The sequence below is a fragment of the Oncorhynchus masou genome, chromosome 5, assembly GCF_036934945.1.
Source record: "Oncorhynchus masou masou isolate Uvic2021 chromosome 5, UVic_Omas_1.1, whole genome shotgun sequence".
Taxonomy (NCBI): Eukaryota; Metazoa; Chordata; class Actinopteri; order Salmoniformes; family Salmonidae; genus Oncorhynchus; species Oncorhynchus masou.
In genome coordinates, this window is record NC_088216.1 from 82,423,171 (window position 1) to 82,446,980 (window position 23,810).

At 46.0% G+C, this 23,810-nt stretch overlaps 2 protein-coding genes across 2 annotated transcripts in view; one reads left to right on the plus strand and one right to left on the minus strand.

Moving 5' to 3' along the window:
- The window catches only part of LOC135540385 (cytochrome c oxidase subunit NDUFA4-like), a 166,018-nt gene extending 158,563 nt beyond the window's left edge, over positions 1–7,455 (plus strand). Inside the window, exons 3-4 of the mRNA XM_064967001.1 lie at positions 3,648–3,708; positions 6,953–7,455. Of these exons, the coding sequence (XP_064823073.1) occupies positions 3,648–3,708; positions 6,953–7,009 (118 nt within the window). The 3' untranslated portion in view covers positions 7,010–7,455. The remainder of the gene's footprint in view (positions 1–3,647; positions 3,709–6,952) is intronic.
- Positions 7,456–19,555: 12,100 nt separating this feature from the next.
- Positions 19,556–23,810, minus strand: part of shmt2 (serine hydroxymethyltransferase 2 (mitochondrial)) — a 30,055-nt gene continuing 25,800 nt past the window's right edge. Inside the window, exons 6-12 of the mRNA XM_064967003.1 lie at positions 22,379–22,501; positions 21,736–21,875; positions 21,317–21,479; positions 21,080–21,179; positions 20,835–20,990; positions 20,126–20,233; positions 19,556–19,708 (exon numbers count right to left, since the gene is read on the minus strand). Of these exons, the coding sequence (XP_064823075.1) occupies positions 19,581–19,708; positions 20,126–20,233; positions 20,835–20,990; positions 21,080–21,179; positions 21,317–21,479; positions 21,736–21,875; positions 22,379–22,501 (918 nt within the window). The 3' untranslated portion in view covers positions 19,556–19,580. The remainder of the gene's footprint in view (positions 19,709–20,125; positions 20,234–20,834; positions 20,991–21,079; positions 21,180–21,316; positions 21,480–21,735; positions 21,876–22,378; positions 22,502–23,810) is intronic.

Here is a 23,810-nt window from a genome sequence, read left to right on the forward strand (position 1 = left end):
GAATAATAGTGAGGATCAGCTGCATAGTGAGGATCCCAGCCTATAGAATAACAGCTGCATAGTGAGGATCCCAGCCTATAGAATAACAGCTGCATAGTGAGGATCCCAGCCTATAGAATAACAGCTGCATAGTGAGGATCCCAGCCTATAGAATAAAAGTGGTGCTTCTATTACTAAATCTAATTCATCCTGATAAAATAAATAAATCCAAAGGCCAAATGAAAACGTGTTCAAACTTTCACACTTTTGATTGCCCCTTTCAGTCTATCTGTAGTTGCTACATCCATTTTTGGACTTAGAAATGCACACACACACACACACACACACACACACACACACACACACACACACACACGATTCTTGAAGAATATAATTTATAAATGCCTCATGAGCTTAGTTCAAATATCACACTCCATGAGAACGCAAAAAGGAAGCTCGTTTTACTCCCAATGTTTGTATACTTTGTAAATGCAAACAAACACTGTATAGCCTCAAAACATGGTTATAACAATCATTTCACCTTTATTGAACCAGGTACGCCATGTGAGAAGAAGTTATCATTCACAACTGGGACCTGGTCAAGATAAAGCAAAGCAGTGTGACAAAAACAACAGAGTTACACATAAACAAACGCACAGTCAATAATAGGAAAAATAGAAAAATCTATGTACAGTTTGTGCAAATGTAGAAGAGTAGGGAGATCGGCAATAAATAGGCCCTAGAGGCAAACATAATTACAATTTAGCATTAACACTGGAGTGATAGATATGCAGATGATGATGTGCAAGTAGAGATACTGGGGTGCAAAAGAGCAAGAGTGTGAGTAATAATATGGGGATGAGGTAGTTGGGTGGGCTATTTACAGATTGGCTGTACAGGTACAGTGATCGGTAAGCTGCTCAGACAGCTGATGCTTAAAGTTAGAGAGGGAGATATAAGACTCCAGCTTCAGACATTTTTGCAATTTGTTCCAGTCATTGGCAGCAGAGAACTGGAAGGTAAGGCGGCCAAAGGAAGTGTTGACTTTGGGGATGACCAGTGCAATATATCTGCTGGAGCGCGTGCTATGGTTGGGTGTTGCTATGGTGACCAGTGAGCTGAGATAAGGCGGGGCTTTACCTAGCAAAGACTTACAGATGACCTGGAGCCAGTGTGTTTGGTGACGGATATATAGTGAGGGCCAGCCAACGAGAGCATACAGTGGTGGGTAGTATATGAGGCTTTGGTGATAAAACAGATGGCACTGTGATAGACTACATCCAGTTTGCTGAGTAGAATGTTGGGAGCTATTTTGTAAATGACATTGCCGAAGTCAAGGATTGGTAGGATAGTCAGTTTTACGAGGGTATGTTTGGAGGCATGAGTGAAGGAGGCCAATTCTAGATTTAATTTTGTATTGGAGAAGCTTAATGGGAGTCTGGAAGGAGAGTTTACAGTCTAACCAGACACCGAGGTAGTTGTAGTTGTCCACATATTCTAGGTCAGAACCGTCCAGAGTAGTGATGCTAGTCGGGCGGGAGGGCGCGGGCAGCATGCACTTAGTTTTACAAGCATTTAAAAGCAGTTGGAGGCCACGGAAGGAGTGTGGTATGGCGTTGAAGCTTGTTTGGAGGTTTGTGTCCAAAGAACAGTGTCCAAAGAAGGGCCAGATGTATACAGAATGGTGTTGTCTGCGTAGGGGTGGATCAGAGAATCACCAGCAGCAAGAGGGACATCATTGATACAGTATATACAGAGAAAAGGGTCGGCCCGAGAATTGAACCCTGTGGCACCCCCATAGAGACTGTCAGAGGTCCAGACAACAGGCCCTCCGATTTGATACACTGAACTCTTGAGAAGTAGTTGGTGAACCAGGCGAGGCAGTCATTTGAGAAACCAAGGCTATTGAGTCTGCCGATAAGAACGCGGTGACTGACAGAGTCGAAAGCCTTGGCCAGGTCGATGAAGACGGCTGCACGGTACTGTCTTATCGATAGTGGTTATGATACCCTTTAGGACCTTGAGCGTGGCTGAGGTGCACCCGTGACCAGCTCGGGGGGGGGGGGGGGCAAGTTGTTGCAGGGGGTGCTGAGATGTTGGCCGGGGTAGCCAGGTAGAAAGCATGGCCAGCCATAAATGGCCACCATTTATCGGTGGTGACAGTGTTCCCTAGCCTCAGTGCAGTGGGCAGCTGGGAGGAGGTGCTCTTATTCTCCATGGGCTTTACAGTGTCCCAAAATCTTTTGGAATTGTGCTACAGGAAGCACATTTCTGTCCGAAAAGCTAGCCTTAGCTTTCCTAATTGACTGAGTATATTTTTTCCTGACTTTCCTGAAAAGTTGCATATCCGGGGGCTTTTCAATGCTAATGTAGAACGCCACAGGATGTTTTTGTGCTGGTCAAGGGCAGACAGGTCTGGGGTGAACCAAGGGCTATATCTGTTCTTAGTTCTACATTTTTTTAAATTGGGCATTCTTATTTAAGCTGGAGAGGAAAGCACCTTTGAAGAGCAACCAGACATCCTCTACGGATGAGGGGTGAGGTCAATATCCTTCCAGGATTCCCGGGCCAGGTCGATTAGAAAGGCCTGCTCACAGAAGTGTTTAAGGGAGTGTTTGACAGTGATGAGGGGTGGTCGTTTGACCACGAACCCAGTAAGCACGCAGGCAATGAGGCAGTGATCGCTGAGATCCTGGTTGTTCAGGATGATATCTAAGAGGGTTGCCCATGGTTAAGGATTTAGGGTTGTACCTGGTAGGTTCCTTGATGATTTGTGTGAGATTGAGGGGATCTAGCTTAGATTGTAGGATGGCCGGGGTGTTAAGCATGTCCCTTTAACATTAACATGGACTTATCCTGCAATAGATGTTGTTCAATTGGTAACAGACATTTTTGTCTTCTTCTAATGACTCTTAAAGGGAAAGTAATCTAAAAGCAACGGAATGTAATCAGATTACATTACTGAGTTTGGGTAATCCAAAAATTACATTACAATTAATTGATTACGGGTAACTAGTAACTGAAACATTACTTTTAGAAAGTACCCTACCCAAAAGGCATTATTAGCATGGGCAGCAACATTGTATTATTGACTGCATGTTTGTTTATTCCATGTGCAACTCTGTGTTGTTGTATGTGTCAAACTGCTTTGCTTTATCTTGGCCAGGTCGCAGTTGCAAATGAGAACTTGTTCTCAACTAGCCTACCTGGTTAAATAAAGGTGTTCTCAACTAGCCTACCTGGTTAAATAAAGGTGTTCTCAACTAGCCTACCTGGTTAAATAAAGGTGTTCTCAACTAGCCTACCTGGTTAAATAAAGGTGTTCTCAACTAGCCTACCTGGTTAAATAAATGTGAGAAAAAAAAGGGGATTTTTTTTTTGAGGACTTCCACCATTTTGATTTAGTCAACTGGCTGGGACTTCTCAACTAGACTGATCCCTCCTAAATAAAGGTGTTGGAGTCATGTCAAACCTGGTTAAATAAGGAGTTCTCAACTAGCCTATCTGGTTAAAAAAATGTTCTTCAAAATGGACATCGCTTCAAAAGGCGCTAACCCGCTTTCAAAACACTAGAAAGACGAGTCCTCTATCGATCTCTATTGCCTTAACTTCACCTCATAATCATATGTCTCTCCCCCCGCCTGGCCTATCCTCCTTTCTTCTTCCAGCTGGAACAGAAAGAACAATCCTGAGCCTTGGAACACATACGGTCCAAACTATCAGTACAAGGTGAATATCTCTCCTCCTCTCCTCTCAGTACAAGGTCAATATCCTCTCCTCCTCTTCTCTCAGTACAAGGTCAATATCCTCTCCTCCTCTTCTCAGTACAAGGTGAATATCTCTCCTCCTCTCAGTACAAGGTGAATATCTCTCCTCCTCTCAGTACAAGGTGAATATCCTCTCCTCCTCTCAGTACAAGGTGAATATCTCCCCTCTTCTCAGTACAAGGTGAATATCCTCTCCTCCTCTCAGTACAAGGTGAATATCCTCCCCTCCTATCAGTACAAGGTGAATATCTCTCCTCCTCTCAGTACAAGGTGAATATCCTCCCCTCCTCTCAGTACAAGGTGAATATCCTCTCCTCTTCTCAGTACAAGGTGAATATCCTCTCCTCCTATCAGTACAAGGTCAATATCCTCCCCTCTTCTCAGTACAAGGTGAATATCCTCTCCTCCTCTCAGTACAAGGTGAATATCCTCCCCTCCTATCAGTACAAGGTGAATATCTCCTCCCCTCCTATCAGTACAAGGTGAATATCTCTCCTCCTCTCAGTACAAGGTGAATATCTCTCCTCCTCTCCTCTCAGTACAAGGTCAATATCCTCCCCTCTTCTCAGTACAAGGTGAATATCCTCCCCTCCTCTCAGTACAAGGTCAATATCATCCCCTCCTCTCAGTACAAGGTGAATATCCTCCCCTCCTCTCAGTACAAGGTCAATATCATCCCCTCCTCTCAGTACAAGGTGAATATCCTCCCCTCCTCCCAGTACAAGGTCAATATCATCCCCTCCTCTCAGTACAAGGTGAATATCCTCCCCTCCTCTCAGTACAAGGTGAATATCCTCTCCTCTTCTCTTCTCAGTACAAGGTGAATATCCTCCCCTCCTCCCAGTACAAGGTCAATATCTCTCCTCTTCTCAGTACAAGGTGAATATCCTCTCCTCCTCTCAGTACAAGGTGAATATCTCTCCTCTTCTCAGTACAAGGATAATATCCTCCCCTCCTCTCAGTACAAGGTGAATATCTCTCCTCTTCTCTTCTCAGTACAAGGTCAATATCTCTCCTCTTCTCAGTACAAGGTGAATATCCTTCCCTCCTCTCAGTACAAGGTGAATATCATCCCCTCCTCTCAGTACAAGGTCAATATCCTCCCCTCCTCTCAGTACAAGGTCAATATCATCCCCTCCTCTCAGTACAAGGTGAATATCCTCCCCTCCTCCCAGTACAAGGTCAATATCCTCCCCTCTAAGAGAATGTGAATATCCTTCCCTCTTCTCAGTACAAGGTCAATATCCTCCCCTCCTCTCAGTACAAGGTGAATATCTCCTCTCCTCCTCTCAGTACAAGGTCAATATCCTCCCCTCCTCTCAGTACAAGGTCAATATCCTCACCTCCTCTGAGTACAAGGTCAATATCCTCCCCTCCTCCCAGTTCAAGGTCAATATCCTCCCCTCCCCTCTAAGAGAATGTGAATATCCTCCCCTCCTCTCAGTACAAGGTCAATATTCTCCCCTCCTCTGAGTACAAGGTCAATATCCTCCCCTCCTCTCAGTACAAGGTCAATATCATCCCCTCCTCTCAGTACAAGGTCAATATCCTCCCCTCCTCCCAGTACAAGGTCAATATCCTCCCCTCCTCCCAGTACAAGGTCAATATCATCCCCTCCTCTCAGTACAAGGTCAATATCCTCCCCTCCTCTCAGTACAAGGTCAATATCATCCCCTCCTCTCAGTACAAGGTCAATATCCTCCCCTCCTCCCAGTACAAGGTCAATATCCTCCCCTCCTCTCAGTACAAGGTCAATATCCTCCCCTCCTCTCAGTACAAGGTCAATATCCTCCCCTCCTCCCAGTACAAGGTCAATATCCTCCCCTCCTCTCAGTACAAGGTCAATATCCTCCCCTCCTCTCAGTACAAGGTGAATATCCTCACCTATCAGAGAAGGTGAATATCCTCACCTCTTCACACCCACAGAATCACTACACCTCAGGATTGTGTCCCAAAAGGCACCTTATTCCCGACAGAATGCACCTAAAAAAAATTGTTCACTGCTGGTCAAAGGTAGTGCACTATATAGGGAATAGGGTACCATTCGGGTCACAGACCTCGACTGTGGCACTCCACCGCTGAACTCATTACGTTCACTACACGGCCAAACCAAGCCAGGCTGACAACATCTTTCCATTTGTCCTCAAAGTGGTTTTGAAGGCTCTCTATTCTCTAACTTACTTTCCTCTCATAACAAATCGAAGCATTTATATTCTCCAACACAATAGAGACTTTGTGGTGCTATTTTCCTGAATCCACGTACACATATGTTAAACAAGGAGCATCACCTCAGACAGCTAATGATCTTATTAAACAAGAGAAACACAAACTGTATGAATCCCCACAAGAGGGTCTGACTGGCTGGGTGTTATTCCAACAGAAACTGTGTGTGGGTTTTTCAAGGCTGTAGTTAAAGTGTGTGTGTGTGTGGCAGCCGTAGTGAACGTCATGCTGGATGAAAGGTCACAACACTCCCCATGTTTAATTCTCTACAACAGGCAAAGGTCTCACATCAACATTCCACTGGATTCCCCGACAATAACAGGAATGAGGAGAGGATGAGGGGAGGAGAGGATGAGGAAGAGGGGGAGGGAGGATGAGGAGAGGATGAGGAAGGGTGGAGATGAGGGGCTGACAGCTGGCCAATCAAGGAAAACATGGAGAAATAATTGACGCATAATTGACGCAAAACCTTGTAATCCCTCTGTAGTCCTGCACTGTCCATGAAACACACACACACACACACACACAGCACTGTCCATGAAACAATCACCCACACACAGCACTGTCCATAAAACACACACACACACACACACACACACACACAGCACTGTCCATGAAACAATCACCCACACACAGCACTGTCCATAAAACACACACACACACACACACACAGCACTGTCCATGAAACACACACACACATACAGCACTGTCCATGAAACACACACACACACACACACCACTGTCCATGAAACACACAGCACTGTCCATGAAACACACAGCACTGTCCAGGAAACACACACACAGCACTGTCCAGGAAACACACACACAGCACTGTCCAGGAAACACACACACACACACAGTGTCCACTCTGTCCATGAAACACAAACACACTCAGGCACAGTGTCTGCATGTGCTTTCCTAAAGACAGGCTGATTAATTTAAATTAAGCGAAACGTATTTAAATGTATTCTCTCCTTCCGCAGTTGGTGGCCGTCAACACGGACTACAAGGCTCTAAAGAAGGAGGGCCCTGACTTCTAAAGGTCCTTCAGGCAACTCCAGGGGCACCACGTTTGGCAGGACCTCCTGTCATCCTAGTGGCAGTGTGGGGCCAGCCTGAGCCTCGCTCCATCGTGTTCTCGGTCTGCCTCCTCCGCTGCCTCTTAACCATACACACTACGTGACTATAGTGGAAAAAAAAACTACTTTCATTTTCTGACACAACCCGGAAGTCATGCATCCGTCTCCAAACAGCTGTGTTATATTAGCCGTCTCCTCTTCTCACACACACTACAACACTGTTCATTATAGCCATCTTTTCACAATGCACAACCATCAAGTGACTGAACAGCCTCTTTCAACACACAACACTACTGTTGTATACATCTCTGTACATGCAATGTCACCTTCTCTGTAAAATGTACAACCCTCTCCAACCCTAAAGTGATGGAAGCTTGAAAACAAATGCATTAAAAGATGACATGGAAGCAGTGTTATTGGTTGATTTCAGGTATTGTTGGTGTATATAGTGTAGGTTGTATGGGTTGAATTAAGGAGTGGAACAGAGTGTGAATTGATTAGATTAGAACATACTGTACAAATCAGAAATCATGAAAGCAATGATTTTTTGAAATTGTATTATTATATAAACAGCTCAACTTTACCCCCCCCCCCCCCCCAAAAAAAAGAAACATACCCCCAGTGCATATACTTGTCTTCTTTGGGAATCCTTTGGAGTCACCGAACGTCACAATATAACAGCTGGGTCAAAGTGAAGCAGTGATCTAAATGACAGCTGTCACATACAGCTGTTGACCACTAAAATAGTAGCTCGTGCTGAGGCAGATCAGTTGTTGTCATGTTGTGTTGCTGCCTTGCTATGCTGTTGTCTTAGGGCTCTAAGTAGTGTTGCTATGCTGTTGTCTTAGGGCTCTAAGTAGTGTTGCTATGCTGTTGTCTTAGGGCTCTAAGTAGTGTTGCTATGCTGTTGTCTTAGGGCTCTAAGTAGTGTTGCTATGCTGTTGTCTTAGGGCTCTTGGAAATAAGAATATGTTGCTATTGCTGTAAAATAAAAGTCTTAAACAAAAAGATGAAATCAGTTCAAATATATGCTGAATGTGTCTTTAAACCAGACTGATCCAGCACGGTGTCTTTAAACCAGACTGATCCAGCACGTGTCTTTAAACCAGACTGATCCAGCACAGTGCCTTTAAACCAGACTGATCCAGTCTATAGATAGGACTGTGAATTACATTTAATTCCAGAAAGTAAAAACATACCCTACATCCACAAGATATGCATGTGAAGTAAACATGCTGCATTCTCTTTCTATGTCGTGAAACATAGTAATTTTTGTCCAGGAAACAAATTACCAGACGGCTATTTCTGTTTAATACCAGACGGCCCATTTCTCCTCCACCGTCTAGTTCAATATGCAGGAGGCTGTTCTATTTCTCCTCCACCGTGGTCAGGTTCAGTCATTGGAAATGTACCAAGACGGCTGTTCTTAACTCCACTTGCCTAATAAAATAAACGGGTTCTAACCGTCTAGTTCAATATACCAGACGGCTGTTTTCTCCTCCACCGTTAAACAATAACCAGACGGCTGTTCAAATATATTAATGAAGACGGCTGTTCTTTAAACCAGACTGATCCATTTCTCCTCACGGTGTCTTTAAACCATGACTGATCTAGTTCAATGTACCAGATAGGACTGTTCTATTACTCCTCCACCGTTTAATTCCAGAAAGCTGTTCTAACCGTAGTTCAACATACCCTACTGTCCACAAGATATTCAATATACCAGACGGCTGTTCTATTTCTCCTCCACCGTCTAGTTCAATATACCAGACGGCTGTTCTATTCTCCTCCACCGTCTAGTTCAAAACGGCTGTTCTATATTTCCTCCACCGTCTAGTTCAATATACCAGACGGCTGTTCTATTTCTCCTCCACCGTCTAGTTCAATATACCAGACGGCTGTTCTATTTCTCCTCCACCGTCTAGTTCAATATACCAGACGGCTGTTCTATTTCTCCTCCACCGTCTAGTTCAATATACCAGACGGCTGTTCTATTTCTCCTCCACGTCTAGTTCAATATACCAGACCTGTTCTCTCCTCCACCGTCTAGTTCAATATACCAGACGGCTGTTCTATTTCTCCTCCACCGTCTAGTTCAATATACCAGACGGCTGTTCTATTTCTCCTCCACCGTCTAGTTCAATATACCAGACGGCTGTTCCATTTCTCCTCCACCGTCTAGTTCAATATACCAGACGGCTGTTCTCTCCTCCACCGTCTAGTTCAATATACCAGACGGCTGTTCTATTTATACCAGACGGCTGTTCTATTTCTCCACCGTCTAGTTCAATATACCAGACGGCTGTTCTATTTCTCCTCCACCGTCTAGTTCAATATACCAGACGGCTGTTCTATTTCTCCTCCACCGTCTAGTTCAATATACCAGACGGCTGTTCTATTTCTCCTCCACCGTCTAGTTCAATATACCAGACGGCTGTTCTATTTCTCCTCCACCGTCTAGTTCAATATACCAGACGGCTGTTCTATTTCTCCTCCACCGTCTAGTTCAATGTACCAGACGGCTGTTCTATTTCTCCTCCACCGTCTAGTTCAATATACCAGACGGCTGTTCTATTTCTCCTCCACCGTCTAGTTCAATATACCAGACGGCTGTTCTATTTCTCCTCCACCGTCTAGTTCAATATACCAGACGGCTGTTCTATTTCTCCTCCACCGTCTAGTTCAATATACCAGACGGCTGTTCTATTTCTCCTCCACCGTCTAGTTCAATATACCAGACGGCTGTTCTATTTCTCCTCCACCGTCTAGTTCAATATACCAGACGGCTGTTCTATTTCTCCTCCACCGTCTAGTTCAATATACCAGACGGCTGTTCTATTTCTCCTCCACCGTCTAGTTCAATATACCAGACGGCTGTTCTATTTCTCCTCCACCGTCTAGTTCAATATACCAGACGGCTGTTCTATTTCTCCTCCACCGTCTAGTTCAATATACCAGACGGCTGTTCTATTTCTCCTCCACCGTCTAGTTCAATATACCAGACGGCTGTTCTATTTCTCCTCCACCGTCTAGTTCAATATACCAGACGGCTGTTCTATTTCTCCTCCACCGTCTAGTTCAATATACCAGACGGCTGTTCTATTTCTCCTCCACCGTCTAGTTCACTATACCAGACGGCTGTTCTATTTCTCCTCCACCGTCTAGTTCAATATACCAGACGGCTGTTCTATTTCTCCTCCACTGTCTAGTTATATTGAAGTGCATCCCTGCTTTTGTAAAGAACACAACAAATAGGTGCAATCATAGGTCAATCTACACCCCAAACTCACTGTAAACGTTTATTTAGCAAGTCATTCAGTCCTCATGATAGAATATAATACAGTCCATTCCGGCTCCTCAGACTATATAAAACACAAAAAGGCCCAGCAGAGAAGACCAGGCTCAGTAGAGAATATATGGCAGGGGGTCCTGGATAAAATATTGCCCACTTTATAGTGTGTACTGCTGTAGCCTCTCCTGTGTGGGGCACGGTGTGTGTGAGACAGTGATAATGACCTGGTGGGAAGTCTCAGAGTGTTGCACAACCCAGATCTAATTGTAAAAACCAACGTTTAGGGAAAAGGCCTGAATTGCATGTTTAGGGATATGTTGATCTTTCCTTGGTTCCCATTGGCTAACGTGATTTCGAGGCAACCTTTCACATTTGGACACACTTTTTTTCTTCAAATTTGCACAAGTCTCCTCTCGGTTTTTTTCCAAATGTGTGATATCAACAACAGTCCCAAACGCCATCCTTTCCTGCCCTGAGCAGCCAGAGAGAGCAGGATGGAAATATGGGATAGGTCTAGTTTTAGATAAAGATTAATTTTAAAATGTGAGAGACAAGTAGTTAATAGGTACCGAAACAGTGTTGTAGGTTAGTACAAAGTGAGGGAGAGCAGAGGCCAAGGAAAGGGGGGAGGGGAAGGAAGGAGGAGGCGAGAAGACACCAGGGAAAGGAATAGGAGACAGGATAGGACAGGAAGAGAGAGGATATGCCCAGGGCAGGTGTGTGTATATACACACACACACACACACACACACGTATCTAGCAGAGATATGTCTCCTTTTCATAACACATCATTTATACTATCAAGCAGATGCTCTCACCTCCCTACTACTCAGGTGGTGGCAGTCTGTAATGCCCACAAACTATAACTGGACTGACCAGACTACACACCAAACCCAGAACTTTCCCTGGTAAGGCCCTAATTTAGCAGTTATGACTAAAGGCCCAGTTTCTCCTGGTACTGTAGCCTACTGCTCTGAGTGGATACTGGACTCCACCGCGGTCACAATGTGGTTGAATTATTCTGTTCAAACTTGCATATACGAGATAGTTCTCATTATTGCTCCCTAAATGTTCCACAAGCATGTTGGAGTCACTGGATGGATGACAATAGATGAATGAGAAAACCAGGAGGAAGATGTCTGCTGCCATGGCACTTCTGTTATACAGTTTCACGTCGCAGGCAGGGTGGCGGGTGGGAGGGGTGTTTCGTGAGACCAGGTGAAAACGGTTTGCAGGAGCCGTTGGTTGCCACCAGAGGTTGGGTGTTAAAATCTGTTTACCGAGATTGTGTGTGTGGGGATGTGGATCTCACACACACACACACCTCTGCCAGTTGTGTGAGAGGAGCTGAAGTACAGCAAGCATGTCTCAGCTGGGGCTGTAAGCCTGCGAATTGATGAGCTGCATATTTCCTTCCTCTCCCCAGTGTGTGATCCACACACCCACTCTAGCGGTGACAGACAGCTATAACGCCAGCAACGAACACACCATTCAATCCGTGCGAGCGATTCACAGGCGGGCAGGCGGTTGTCGTCGTTCCATCCTCGACTTTCACTTACGTTAACGCCGTCTCATTTTACGCAACGTTTAATTATGACAATGCTGCTCTAAATACATGAATCCAATTAATTGGCAACACTGTCATTTATCCCCCCCTCATTAAACACCAGTGATTTATTGTCAAGTCAGCAGAGAGAGGAACAGTGATGAGAGGAGGGGCTGTGTCAGTAATGACAATAGGAGCGGTGAGAGGAACAGTGATGAGAGGAGGGGCTGTATCAGTAATGACAATAGGAGCAAAGAGAGGAACAGTGATGAGAGGGGCTGTGTCAGTAATGACAATAGGAGCGGTGAGAGGAACAGTGATGAGAGGAGGGGCTGTGTCAGTAATGACAATAGGAGCAGAGAGAGGAACAGTGATGAGAGGAGGGGCTGTGTCAGTAATGACAATAGGGGCAGAGAGAGGAACAGTGATGAGAGGAGGGGCTGTATCAGTAATGACAATAGGAGCAAAGAGAGGAACAGTGATGAGAGGGGCTGTGTCAGTAATGACAATAGGAGCAGAGAGAGGAACAGTGATGAGAGGAGGGGCTGTGTCAGTAATGACAATAGGAGCAGAGAGAGGAACAGTGATGAGAGGAGGGGCTGTGTCAGTAATGACAATAGGAGCAGAGAGAGGAACAGTGATGAGAGGAGGGGCTGTGTCAGTAATGACAATAGGGGCAGTGAGAGGAGCAGTGATGACAGGAGGGGCTGATAATGACAATAGGAGTGATGAGAGGAGGGGCTGTGTCAGTAATGACAATAGGAGCAGAGAGAGGAACAGTGATGAGAGGAGGGGCTGTGTCAGTAATGACAATAGGAGCGGTGAGAGGAACAGTGATGAGAGGAGGGGCTGTGTCAGTAATGACAATAGCAGCGGTGAGAGGAACAGTGATGGGGAGGGGCTGTATCAGTAATGACAATAGGAGCAGAGAGAGGAACAGTGATGAGAGGAGGGGCTGTGTCAGTAATGACAATAGGAGCAGAGAGAGGAACAGTGGTGAGAGGAGGGGCTGTGTCAGTAATGACAATAGCAGCGGTGAGAGGAACAGGAGGGGCTGTATCAGTAATGACAATAGGAGCAGAGAGAGGAACAGTGATGAGAGGAGGGGCTGTGTCAGTAATGACAATAGGAGCAGAGAGAGGAACAGTGATGAGAGGAGGGGCTGTGTCAGTAATGACAATAGGAGCGGTGAGAGGAACAGTGATGAGAGGAGGGGCTGTGTCAGTAATGACAATAGGAGCGGTGAGAGGAACAGTGATGAGAGGAGGGGCTGTGTCAGTAATGACAATAGGAGCAGAGAGAGTGGAACAGTGATGAGAGGAGGGGCTGTATCAGTAATGACAATAGGAGCGGAGAGAGGAACAGTGATGAGAGGAGGGGCTGTATCAGTAATGACAATAGGAGCGGTGAGAGGAACAGTGATGAGAGGAGGGGCTGTATCAGTAATGACAATAGGAGCGGTGAGAGGAACAGTGATGAGAGGAGGGGCTGTATCAGTAATGACAATAGGAGCGGAGAGAGGAACAGTGATGAGAGGAGGGGCTGTATCAGTAATGACAATAGGAGCGGTGAGAGGAACAGTGATGAGAGGAGGGGCTGTGTCAGTAATGACAATAGGAGCAGACAGAGGAACAGTGATGAGAGGAGGGGCTGTGTCAGTAATGACAATAGGAGCAGAGAGATGAACAGTGATGAGAGGAGGGGCTGTGTCAGTAATGACAATAGGAGCAGACAGAGGAACAGTGATGAGAGGAGGGGCTGTGTCAGTAATGACAATAGGAGCGGTGAGAGGAACAGTGATGAGAGGAGGGGCTGTATCAGTAATGACAATAGGGGCAGAGAGAGGAACAGTGATGAGAGGAGGGGCTGTGTCAGTAATGACAATAGGGGCAGACAGAGGAACAGTGATGAGAGGAGGGGCTGTGTCAGTAATGACAATAGGAGCAGAGAGAGGAACAGTGATGGGAGGAGGGGCTGTGTCAGTAATGACAATAGGAGCGGTGAGTGGAACAGTGATGAGAGGAGGGGCTGTGTCAGTAATGACAATAGCAGCGGTGAGAGGAACAGTGATGGGAGGAGGGGCTGTGTCAGTAATGACAATAGGAGCAGAGAGAGGAACAGTGGTGAGAGGAGGGGCTGTGTCAGTAATGACAATAGGAGCGGTGAGAGGAACAGGAGGGGCTGTGTCAGTAATGACAATAGGGGCAGAGAGAGGAACAGTGATGAGAGGAGGGGCTGTATCAGTAATGACAATAGGAGCGGAGAGAGGAACAGTGATGAGAGGAGGGGCTGTGTCAGTAATGACAATAGGAGCAGAGAGAGGGGCTGTGTCAGTAATGACAATAGGAGCGGTGAGAGGAACAGTGATGAGAGGGGCTGTATCAGTAATGACAATAGGAGCGGAGAGAGGAACAGTGATGAGAGGAGGGGCTGTGTCAGTAATGACAATAGGAGCGGAGAGAGGAACAGTGATGAGAGGAGGAGCTGTGTCAGTAATGACAATAGGAGCAGAGAGAGGGGCTGTGTCAGTAATGACAATAGGGGCAGAGAGAGGAACAGTGGTGAGAGGAGGGGCTGTGTCAGTAATGACAATAGGAGCAGAGAGAGGGGCTGTGTCAGTAATGACAATAGGAGCGGTGAGAGGAACAGTGATGAGAGGGGCTGTATCAGTAATGACAATAGGAGCGGAGAGAGGAACAGTGATGAGAGGAGGGGCTGTATCAGTAATGACAATAGGAGCGGTGAGAGGAACAGTGATGAGAGGGGGGGCTGTGTCAGTAATGACAATAGGGGCAGAGAGAGGAACAGTGATGAGAGGAGGGGCTGTGTCAGTAATGACAATAGGAGCGGTGAGAGGAACAGTGATGAGAAGAGGGGCTGTATCAGTAATGACAATAGGGGCAGAGAGAGGAACAGTGATGAGAGGAGGGGCTGTGTCAGTAATGACAATAGGAGCAGAGAGAGGAACAGTGATGAGAGGAGGGGCTGTGTCAGTAATGACAATAAGTGTTGTTCAGGAGGGGCTGTGTCAGTAATGACAATAGCAGCATAGAGAGCTGAAGAGACTGAGGGTTTACATGTGCTGCTGTTCTACACAAGCTGCTACAGAGAGAGACAGTACAACTTAGTAAGCTGCTACAGAGAGAGACAGTACCACTTAGTAAGCTGCTACAGAGAGAGACAGTACCACTTAGTAAGCTGCTACAGAGAGAGACAGTACCACTTAGTAAGCTGCTACAGAGAGAGACAGTGCCACTTAGTAAGCTGCTACAGAGAGACAGTACCACTTAGTAAGCTGCTACAGAGAGAGACAGTACCACTTAGTAAGCTGCTACAGAGAGAGACAGTACCACTTAGTAAGCTGCTACAGAGAGAGACAGTACCACTTAGTAAGCTGCTACAGAGAGAGACAGTACCACTTAGTAAGCTGCTACAGAGAGAGACAGTACCACTTAGTAAGCTGCTACAGAGAGAGACAGTACCACTTAGTAAGCTGCTACAGAGAGAGACAGTACCACTTAGTAAGCTGCTACAGAGAGAGACAGTACCACTTAGTAAGCTGCTACAGAGAGAGACAGTACCACTTAGTAAGCTGCTACAGAGAGAGACAGTACCACTTAGTAAGCTGCTACAGAGAGAGACAGTACCACTTAGTAAGCTGCTACAGAGAGAGACAGTACCACTTAGTAAGCTGCTACAGAGAGAGACAGTACCACTTAGTAAGCTGCTACAGAGAGAGACAGTACCACTTAGTAAGCTGCTACAGAGAGAGACAGTACCACTTAGTAAGCTGCTACAGAGAGAGACAGTACCACTTAGTAAGCTGCTACAGAGAGAGACAGTACCACTTAGTAAGCTGCTACAGAGAGAGACAGTACCACTTAGTAAGCTGCTACAGAGAGAGACAGTACCACTTAGTAAGCTGCTACAGAGAGAGACAGTACCACTTAGTAAGCTGCTACAGAGAGAGACAGTACCACTTAGTAAGCTGCTACAGAGAGAGACAGTACCACTTAGTAAGCTGCTACAGAGAGAGACAGTACCACTTAGTAAGCTGCTACAGAGAGAGACAGTACCACTTAGTAAGCTGCTAGAGACAGACAGTACCACTTAGTAAGCTGCTAGAGACAGACAGTACCACTTAGTAAGCTGCTAGAGACAGACAGTACCACTTAGTAAGCTGCTACAGAGAGACAGACAGTACCACTTAGTAAGCTGCTACAGAGACAGTACCACTTAGTAAGCTGCTACAGAGACAGTACCACTTAGTAAGCTGCTAGAGACAGACAGTACCACTTAGTAAGCTGCTAGAGACAGACAGTACCACTTAGTAAGCTGCTAGAGACAGACAGTACCACTTAGTAAGCTGCTACAGAGAGACAGACAGTACCACTTAGTAAGCTGCTACAGAGAGACAGACAGTACCACTTAGTAAGCTGCTACAGAGAGACAGACAGTACCACTTAGTAAGGCTTCAGTGGGTTCACTACATAGGTGTTAAAGTAGACTGCGACCATCATACTAGACAACGTGTACATTCTGGAAAGGGTTTGAACATGAGAGCTGCACACCACACACACACAAAACATGGTTAGTTAATCAGAAAAGACAAATGACAGGTTACAGGTCAGATATTAAATCGCTGCATATATTTATTAGCATTAAGCTTTTAATCTAAAATGTCTTGACAAAAAAATGTTTATTTTTATTTTCACTGTGCAGACATGAAACATGACTTTTGGGAGCATATCAGCATGCTGGAAAGCTAATCAGAACGGGCTTTAAGGTAGCGCCATTAAATAGCAGGTGTATCGCATAGCTCTGAAAACTACAGGTACCAGAGTCAGGTAATGAGGTCTCTCTTATTTAGGCATGCCCCTACTCATAAATGGTCTCGGAGTAGGAGTGCTGATCTTGGATCAGATTAGCCTTTTAGATTACAATGAATAAGATTCCATGGACAGTGTGGACCTGATCCTAGATCAGCATTTATACCGGGGAGACGGTTGATACATGTACACACAGCCCCTGGTAGTAACTGTTCACTGTGCAGTCTCTTCTCTTCGTTATCAATACTGATGTGTTACCCCCTCCTTGTTTGGATCAGAGTGGTTCTGTAGAGACCATCCACTCTACGCCTCAAAATGGAGGAATTCTCACTGGCTCACTGATGCAGTGATAAACACACCCTCCATTTTGTGAAGTAATTTGGGGAATAAAAAATAATAATAAAATCTGCCAACAAAAATACTGTGAAATAAACGTAACTCAAGCCATTCCCTCACACTGTGTTCTCTACATAGGAGGGGTCCTCAGCTAAATCAACATGATCACCCTCTCCCCAAAAGCAGCAATATAAGCATTAAAAACCTTGATACATTGTTAACCAGTGTTGGAAAATAAAGAATTCTTTAATTCTGTAAAGTTAAAATACATACAAAATCATTTCTTCTTTGTCAACACTTAGAAAGCCAGCACTGGCATGAAACGACTGTTTATTGTATTGTAATTTTGGACCATTATCAGTCTAACAATACATGCAGCAGGTTGTTGGATCATACACTACCGAGCTGGCCTGGTTACGCATCCACCATCGTTGCTAGAACCATGCTGAAAAGGACCATGGGAAAAGCCTTCAGAGCCAGCACCGTTTGGTTGGGGTTGGAATGATCGTGTGAGAAGAGTACGTATGAAGTGAAGGCCTGGTCTGAGATCTGGTCTGAGATCTGTAGGATAGTGAAGGCCTGGTCTGAGATCTGGTTTGATATCTGTAGGATAGTGAAGGTCTGGTCTGAGATCTGGTTTGAGATCTGTAGGATAGTGAAGGTCTGGTCTGAGATCTGGTTTGAGAGATCTGTTTGAGATCTGATATAGTGAAGGTCTGGTCTGAGATCTGGTTTGATATCTGTAGGATAGTGAAGGTCTGGTTTGAGATCTGTAGGATAGTGAAGGTCTGGTCTGAGATCTGGTTTGAGATCTGTAGGATAGTGAAGGTCTGGTCTGAGGTCTGGTTTGAGATCTGTAGGATAGTGAAGGTCTGGTCTGAGATCTGGTTTGAGATCTGTAGGATAGTGAAGGCCTGGTCTGAGATCTGGTTTGAGATCTGTAGGATAGTGAAGCTCAGGTCTGAGATCTGTAGGATAGTGAAGGTCTGGTCTGAGATCTGTAGGATAGTGAAGGTCTGGTCTGAGATCTGTAGGATAGTGAAGCTCAGGTCTGAGATCTGTAGGATAGTGAAGGCCTGGTCTGAGATCTGGTTTGATATCTGTAGGATAGGGAAGCTCAGATATCTGTAGGATAGTGAAGGTCTGGTCTGAGATCTGGTTTGAGATCTGTAGGATAGTGAAGGTCTGGTTTGAGATCTGGTCTGAGATCTGTAGGATAGTGAAGGTCTGGTCTGAGATCTGGTTTGAGATCTGTAGGATAGTGAAGGTCTGGTCTGAGATCTGGTTTGAGATCTGTAGGATAGTGAAGCTCAGGTGTGAGATCTGTAGGATAGTGAAGGTCTGGTCTGAGATCTGTAGGATAGTGAAGCTCAGGTCTGAGATCTGTAGGATAGTGAAGGTCTGGTCTGAGATCTGGTCTGAGATCTGTAGGATAGTGAAGGTCTGGTCTGAGATCTGTATTAAGGTATAACAGGGGAAAGGTCCTGTTATGGGGTTCACCAGTCAACCCCCTGACCTCTGGCTTGGGACCCCTTGACTTCTGATGGGACTTGGGTTCAAGTTAAAAATAGATATTACATATACCTTTATCTGAGCTCGATTGAGCTTGCCTGACATCATGGAACGATAGTTTTGTGATTCAATCTGGCACTCTAGGCAAGCGAGAGCAAACAGAACAAATAACGGAACGGTTTCAAATAGGATTTGAGGCCCAGGGTTACTTCAGATGAGTTTGAATGGAGTTGGTTACACACACACACATTTACAACAGTATAGGGTTGTACGACAGGCGCGTATTAATCAAATCTCCATCACGAACATCTAGTCACCAAGTCGATCAATTAAGACAATGTGTTAATTTATAGTTTAAGACTCTGTGCCTCTAATAAATGTACCTTTGTGGTGACAGTAAGTTTCGATGACATTTCTCTCAGGGTCTGACATTGAGCTCTTTCACCTACACTACAACCTTAAAACATGCAGAAAATAAACACTTAGAAAATAAGGATGTTTCTGTTTGTGTAGACAAACACAGGGGGTTAGAAGCTACAGAATTACCCTCACGTGAGGTCAGAGGTCAACAGATGAGGTCAAAGGATTATAACCAAGGTCTCCCATCTGTTTGGATTAGTCTGCGAGGTTACGCCAGGTCTGACTCCAATCACTGACCACCACCAAGTTCCCAATGTCCATAATAGCCTACCACTTCAAATTCACCTCCAAATACATTTCTGCTTCCTTCTAAGTAGTACGCTAGTGTTGGATATTGGAATGGAAATACTCGACTGACTCTCCCCCTCTCTCCTCCTCTCCTCCCCCCCCTCCCTCTCTCCTCCCCCCTCCCTCCCTCTCTCCCTCTCCCTCCCCCCCTCCCTCCTCCCTCCCCCCCCCCCCCCCCCCTCCCTCTCCCCCCCTCCCTCCCCCCCCCCTCCTCCCCCTCCCTCTCCCCCTCCCCCTCTCTCCCCCCCCCCCTCTCTCCCCCCTCTCCCCCCCCCTCTCCCTCCCCCTCTCCCCCTGTGTGTGGAGGGCCTAGTGATCCTCGAAGCCGGGCATGGGGAAGGGACGTGCAAAGGCCTCCACTCGGTTCTTCAGCTCTGCCATGCGAGAGACCGTCTCTGGATCCTCCAACAAGAAGTTCTTAAAGTCTGCAAGTTTCCCTGGAGAGAAGAAGACAGTAGAGCAGATGTTTTCAGCGTTTGTTTCACTTCCTGTATTTTCACACCAATGGCTTACGTTTTCTCGACTGAGTCACTCTGTTAGACATCTCCATCTCTTTGGGTTAGCTAATGAACTGGCACTTCTTCCAGATCGCTACAGGAGATGGAGGAACTGTGACAAGAAAAAGACCCTGACTTTAGATTTAAAACAAAGTTTCGGGCATCATGGCCTCCATCAGAAAGTACAAACACATATTCTTCGCCCCAAATGGCACCAGGGCTAATAAGGCTCCGGTCTAAAGTGGTGTGTAATGAAGGTAATAGCTTGGCTTTTGGGACGCAGAAAAAGGCAAGACCGAGGAGACAGATTAGGTGAACTGATGAAGTACGCACAGCTGGTGAAGAAGAGGAACTCACCAGTCTTCTTCTTGACGTCCAGGGCGATCTTAAAGCCTTCATCCATGAACTCCACCACCTGGACAAAGTCTGTCTCCTTGAACTGTCTGGAGGTCAGCGCCGGGGCACCTGGGAGTCAGGAATGGGAGGAGAGTGTCAGTGATAACCAGGGACACAGAAAGCTCAGGTGTTATATGCATGGTAATTCAAGGTTAATGTAGGATAGATTTGATTATAATAATAAAATGTGGCGTTCCACAGGGATTGATTCTTGCATCTCTTTTTTTTGCCTCCTGACAAACATCAAAACAGCACCTGGTTATTTTAGTAGTGATGAAAAAATAAAATAAACTAAATTAATAGTTCAAAACATTAAAATCATTTTTTTTCTGGACACAATGTATATAAAAACAGAGCATACATACAATGTAGCCATTATATTCTGAATGGCAACACGGGGTTCCATACGCGGCAACACGGGGTTCCATACGCGGCAACACGGGGTTCCATACGCGGCAACACGGGGTTCCATACGCGGCAACACGGGGTTCCATACGCGGCAACACGGGGTTCCATACGCGGCAACACGGGGTTCCATACGCGGCAACACAGGGTTCCATACGCGGCAACACAGGGTTCCATACGCGGCAACACAGGGTTCCGGCCTATACATCACATACTCACTCAGGTATTATATTCTGGGCCAAGTGGTCCAATCAGTGACACCCACCTAGCCGGAGGCCCCCAGGCGCCAGGGCACTCTTGTCCCCGGGACAGGTGTTCTTGTTGGCTGTGATGGACACCAGCTCCAAAACTCTCTCTGCTCTGGCTCCATCAATGCCCTTAGGCCTCAGGTCCACCAGCACCAGGTGGTTCTCCGTCCCCCCTGAGGAGGAAACAAATCCAAGTTATGAAGCATACCATTTCTTTGTTTAAGTGACGAGATCGCTCCCGAGAGAAAACACATAGTTGTACCTGACACCAGCGTGTATCCTTTGCTCAGTAGGGCCTCAGCCATGGCCTTGGAGTTACGCATCACCTGGCCAATGTACTCTCTGAACATCGGCGTCTGGGCCTAGACAACAACAAACAAAAAGAGGGAAAAGTGTGAGTCAGTTCCCACTTTAGGAGTGAAGAATGGGGACACAGTCACAGTGTGGACTTATGGATTCACAGAGAGACAGAGAGACAGAGAGCGAGAAGATGAGGTACCTGTTTGAGAGCGACAGCCACCCCGGCGATGGCGTGGTTGTGGGGTCCCCCCTGAAGAGAGGGGAACACAGCGAAGTTGACCCGGTCCTCCAGGTCATATTGGATCTCCCTCCCCTTCTTGTCCACAGAACGCACGCCCTTACGGTAGAAGATCAGACCAGCCCTGGAGGGGAGAGAGCCAGACAGGTCAGTCTGGAGTCTAGGTTAACCCATCTGCAACTCAACACCTTCGAGGACAAACAGACTGTTGCTAAATAAGTGCCCAGTGTGGACAACTGGGATGTAGACCCTTTCTTTTTGTTCACAAACATGTTGCTGCTCTACTTTAATCCATCAGGTAAACTACTATGTACAATAACGTTCAGATTAGCTTCTAACAAAATGTCCTCTCCACCAATCCCACCCTCACAAGCCTGTACCTGGCTCCCCGGAGGGACTTGTGTGTTGTGGAGGTGACCATGTCAGCATACTGGAATGGCGAGGGGACAGCCTTCGCGGCCACCAGACCACTGATGTGGGCCATGTCAGCCAGCAGGTAGGCTTTCACCTCCGTACACAACTGGATGGGGAAAACAGAACGTTTTAAAGTATGTGAACTTTTCGGAAATTGATAATGCCTTAAAAATGCCAGGAAGTCTCTCATTTTGGCTTCTCATCTAGTATAATTCACGACACACTATTGAAGAAGAGAATGGTCTTTTCACACGTGTGTGACAACAGTTGATAATCAGAATAGGGGTCGGGCTCTACTAAAACAAACAAATGCGGTGAACAAGTGAGACTGCGCATTATAGAATGCCATGTCAGTCTGGATAAGTAGTATGTTGATATTTGTTGCTCACTGCATATTTTTATTACTAAAAACAGTACATAGTACTATTTGTACACAGTACGTAGCTTTATTATGTAGAAGTCAAGACAGATTTCGGACACTGGCCCCTGCCCCCTACGGGCCGTTCTTCCCCCTAGCAGGGGCCGTTCTGGGCCCTGCCCCCGAGCAGGGGCCGTTCTCTGTAGCCACAGAGAGGTAGGTCGTCACAGAGAGGGAGAAAGAGTCTGTACCTTCTTGATGCGAGCGTAGTCAATGAGGCGAGAGTAGGCGCTGGTGCCTGCAATGATCAACTTGGGCCGGAAGAGACGGGCAGTCATCTCCAGCTGGTCATAGTCAATGAGCCCTGTGGCAGGCTGGAGAAAGGGAGAGGGAATGTACGAGAGAGGGATAGAGAGAAAGCAAGAGGAGAGAGAGAGAGAGGGATAGAGAGAATGTACGAGATAGGGAGCGAGAGAGAGGGGGATAGAGAGAGGGATAGCGAGAAAGCAAGAGGAGAGGGAGAGCGAGAGGGATAGAGAGAATGTACGAGAGAGAGAGAGAGAGGGATAGAGAGAAAGCAAGAGGAGAGGGAGAGAGAGGGATAGAGAGAATGTACGAGAGAGGGATAGAGAGAATGTACGAGAGAGAGAGAGAGGGATAGAGAGAATGTACGAGAGAGAGGGATAGAGAGAGGGATAGAGAGAATGTACGAGAGAGAGAGAGAGGGATAGAGAGAGAGGGATAGAGAGAAAGCAAGAGGAGAGGGAGAGAGAGAGGGATAGAGAGAAAGCGAGAGGAGAGAGAGAGACACACACCTGTTAAGAGGAGACTGATGCATCACATAAACAACAGTGAGAAATATGAATAACACAGGAAGTCCTATACAGGATATGTTTCACCATGTGTCCATTCAATAGTTTTTCTTTCTATCTCTCAACACCAAAGCTTTACAACGAAGTGTCGGTCAGCTAGATATCTTATAACTAATAAGTTAACGTGTAAAAAGGTGCTAAAAGCTCTGCAGTTGAGCATTTGGTTTGCTAATTTAGTAGCTAGTTAGCCATCTTGCTACATGGTTAGCTTCTTCCAAAAAAATCAAGCTTAGTTTGCTAACAGCAGAGATTCCTCTCCTGGATCAACAGCCTTGCTGGCTACTATTTGTTTTGTGCGTGCAACAAACGTAACATTTTTTAGTTACTCATATAGCTCAGGCCAGAAACCGTACAGAATGTTCGCAATGTGCTCGTTAGCATTTAGTTAGCATTCTGTATGGTATTTTACATGTACTTGTCAGCATTGCTAATGTTCAGATTACAGAGTATCAGTGAGGTTTGAAAACAGCGCTCCGTGTGTTCAGTGCCGGTATTACTGAATAACCCTGTATGGCACAAGGTTGATATGAAGCTATGACAATCGGGATACCGCCCAAGCCTACACACCATAGCATTGCGCACATGACCACAACACACACGGCTAGAGAAACACACACACACAGGCAGTCAATTTAGGAACTAAATTTACAATTCAATAATGGAAAACACACACGACTACTACAGGACTATACTGATCACCTGAACCCTACACAGGCAAACAGAGATCAAGAAAATGACAGAAATGGATAAACCAATAAGGACTCAAGCAGATACTAGAACCAATGACATCACTGGCCAATATCGACCAGTA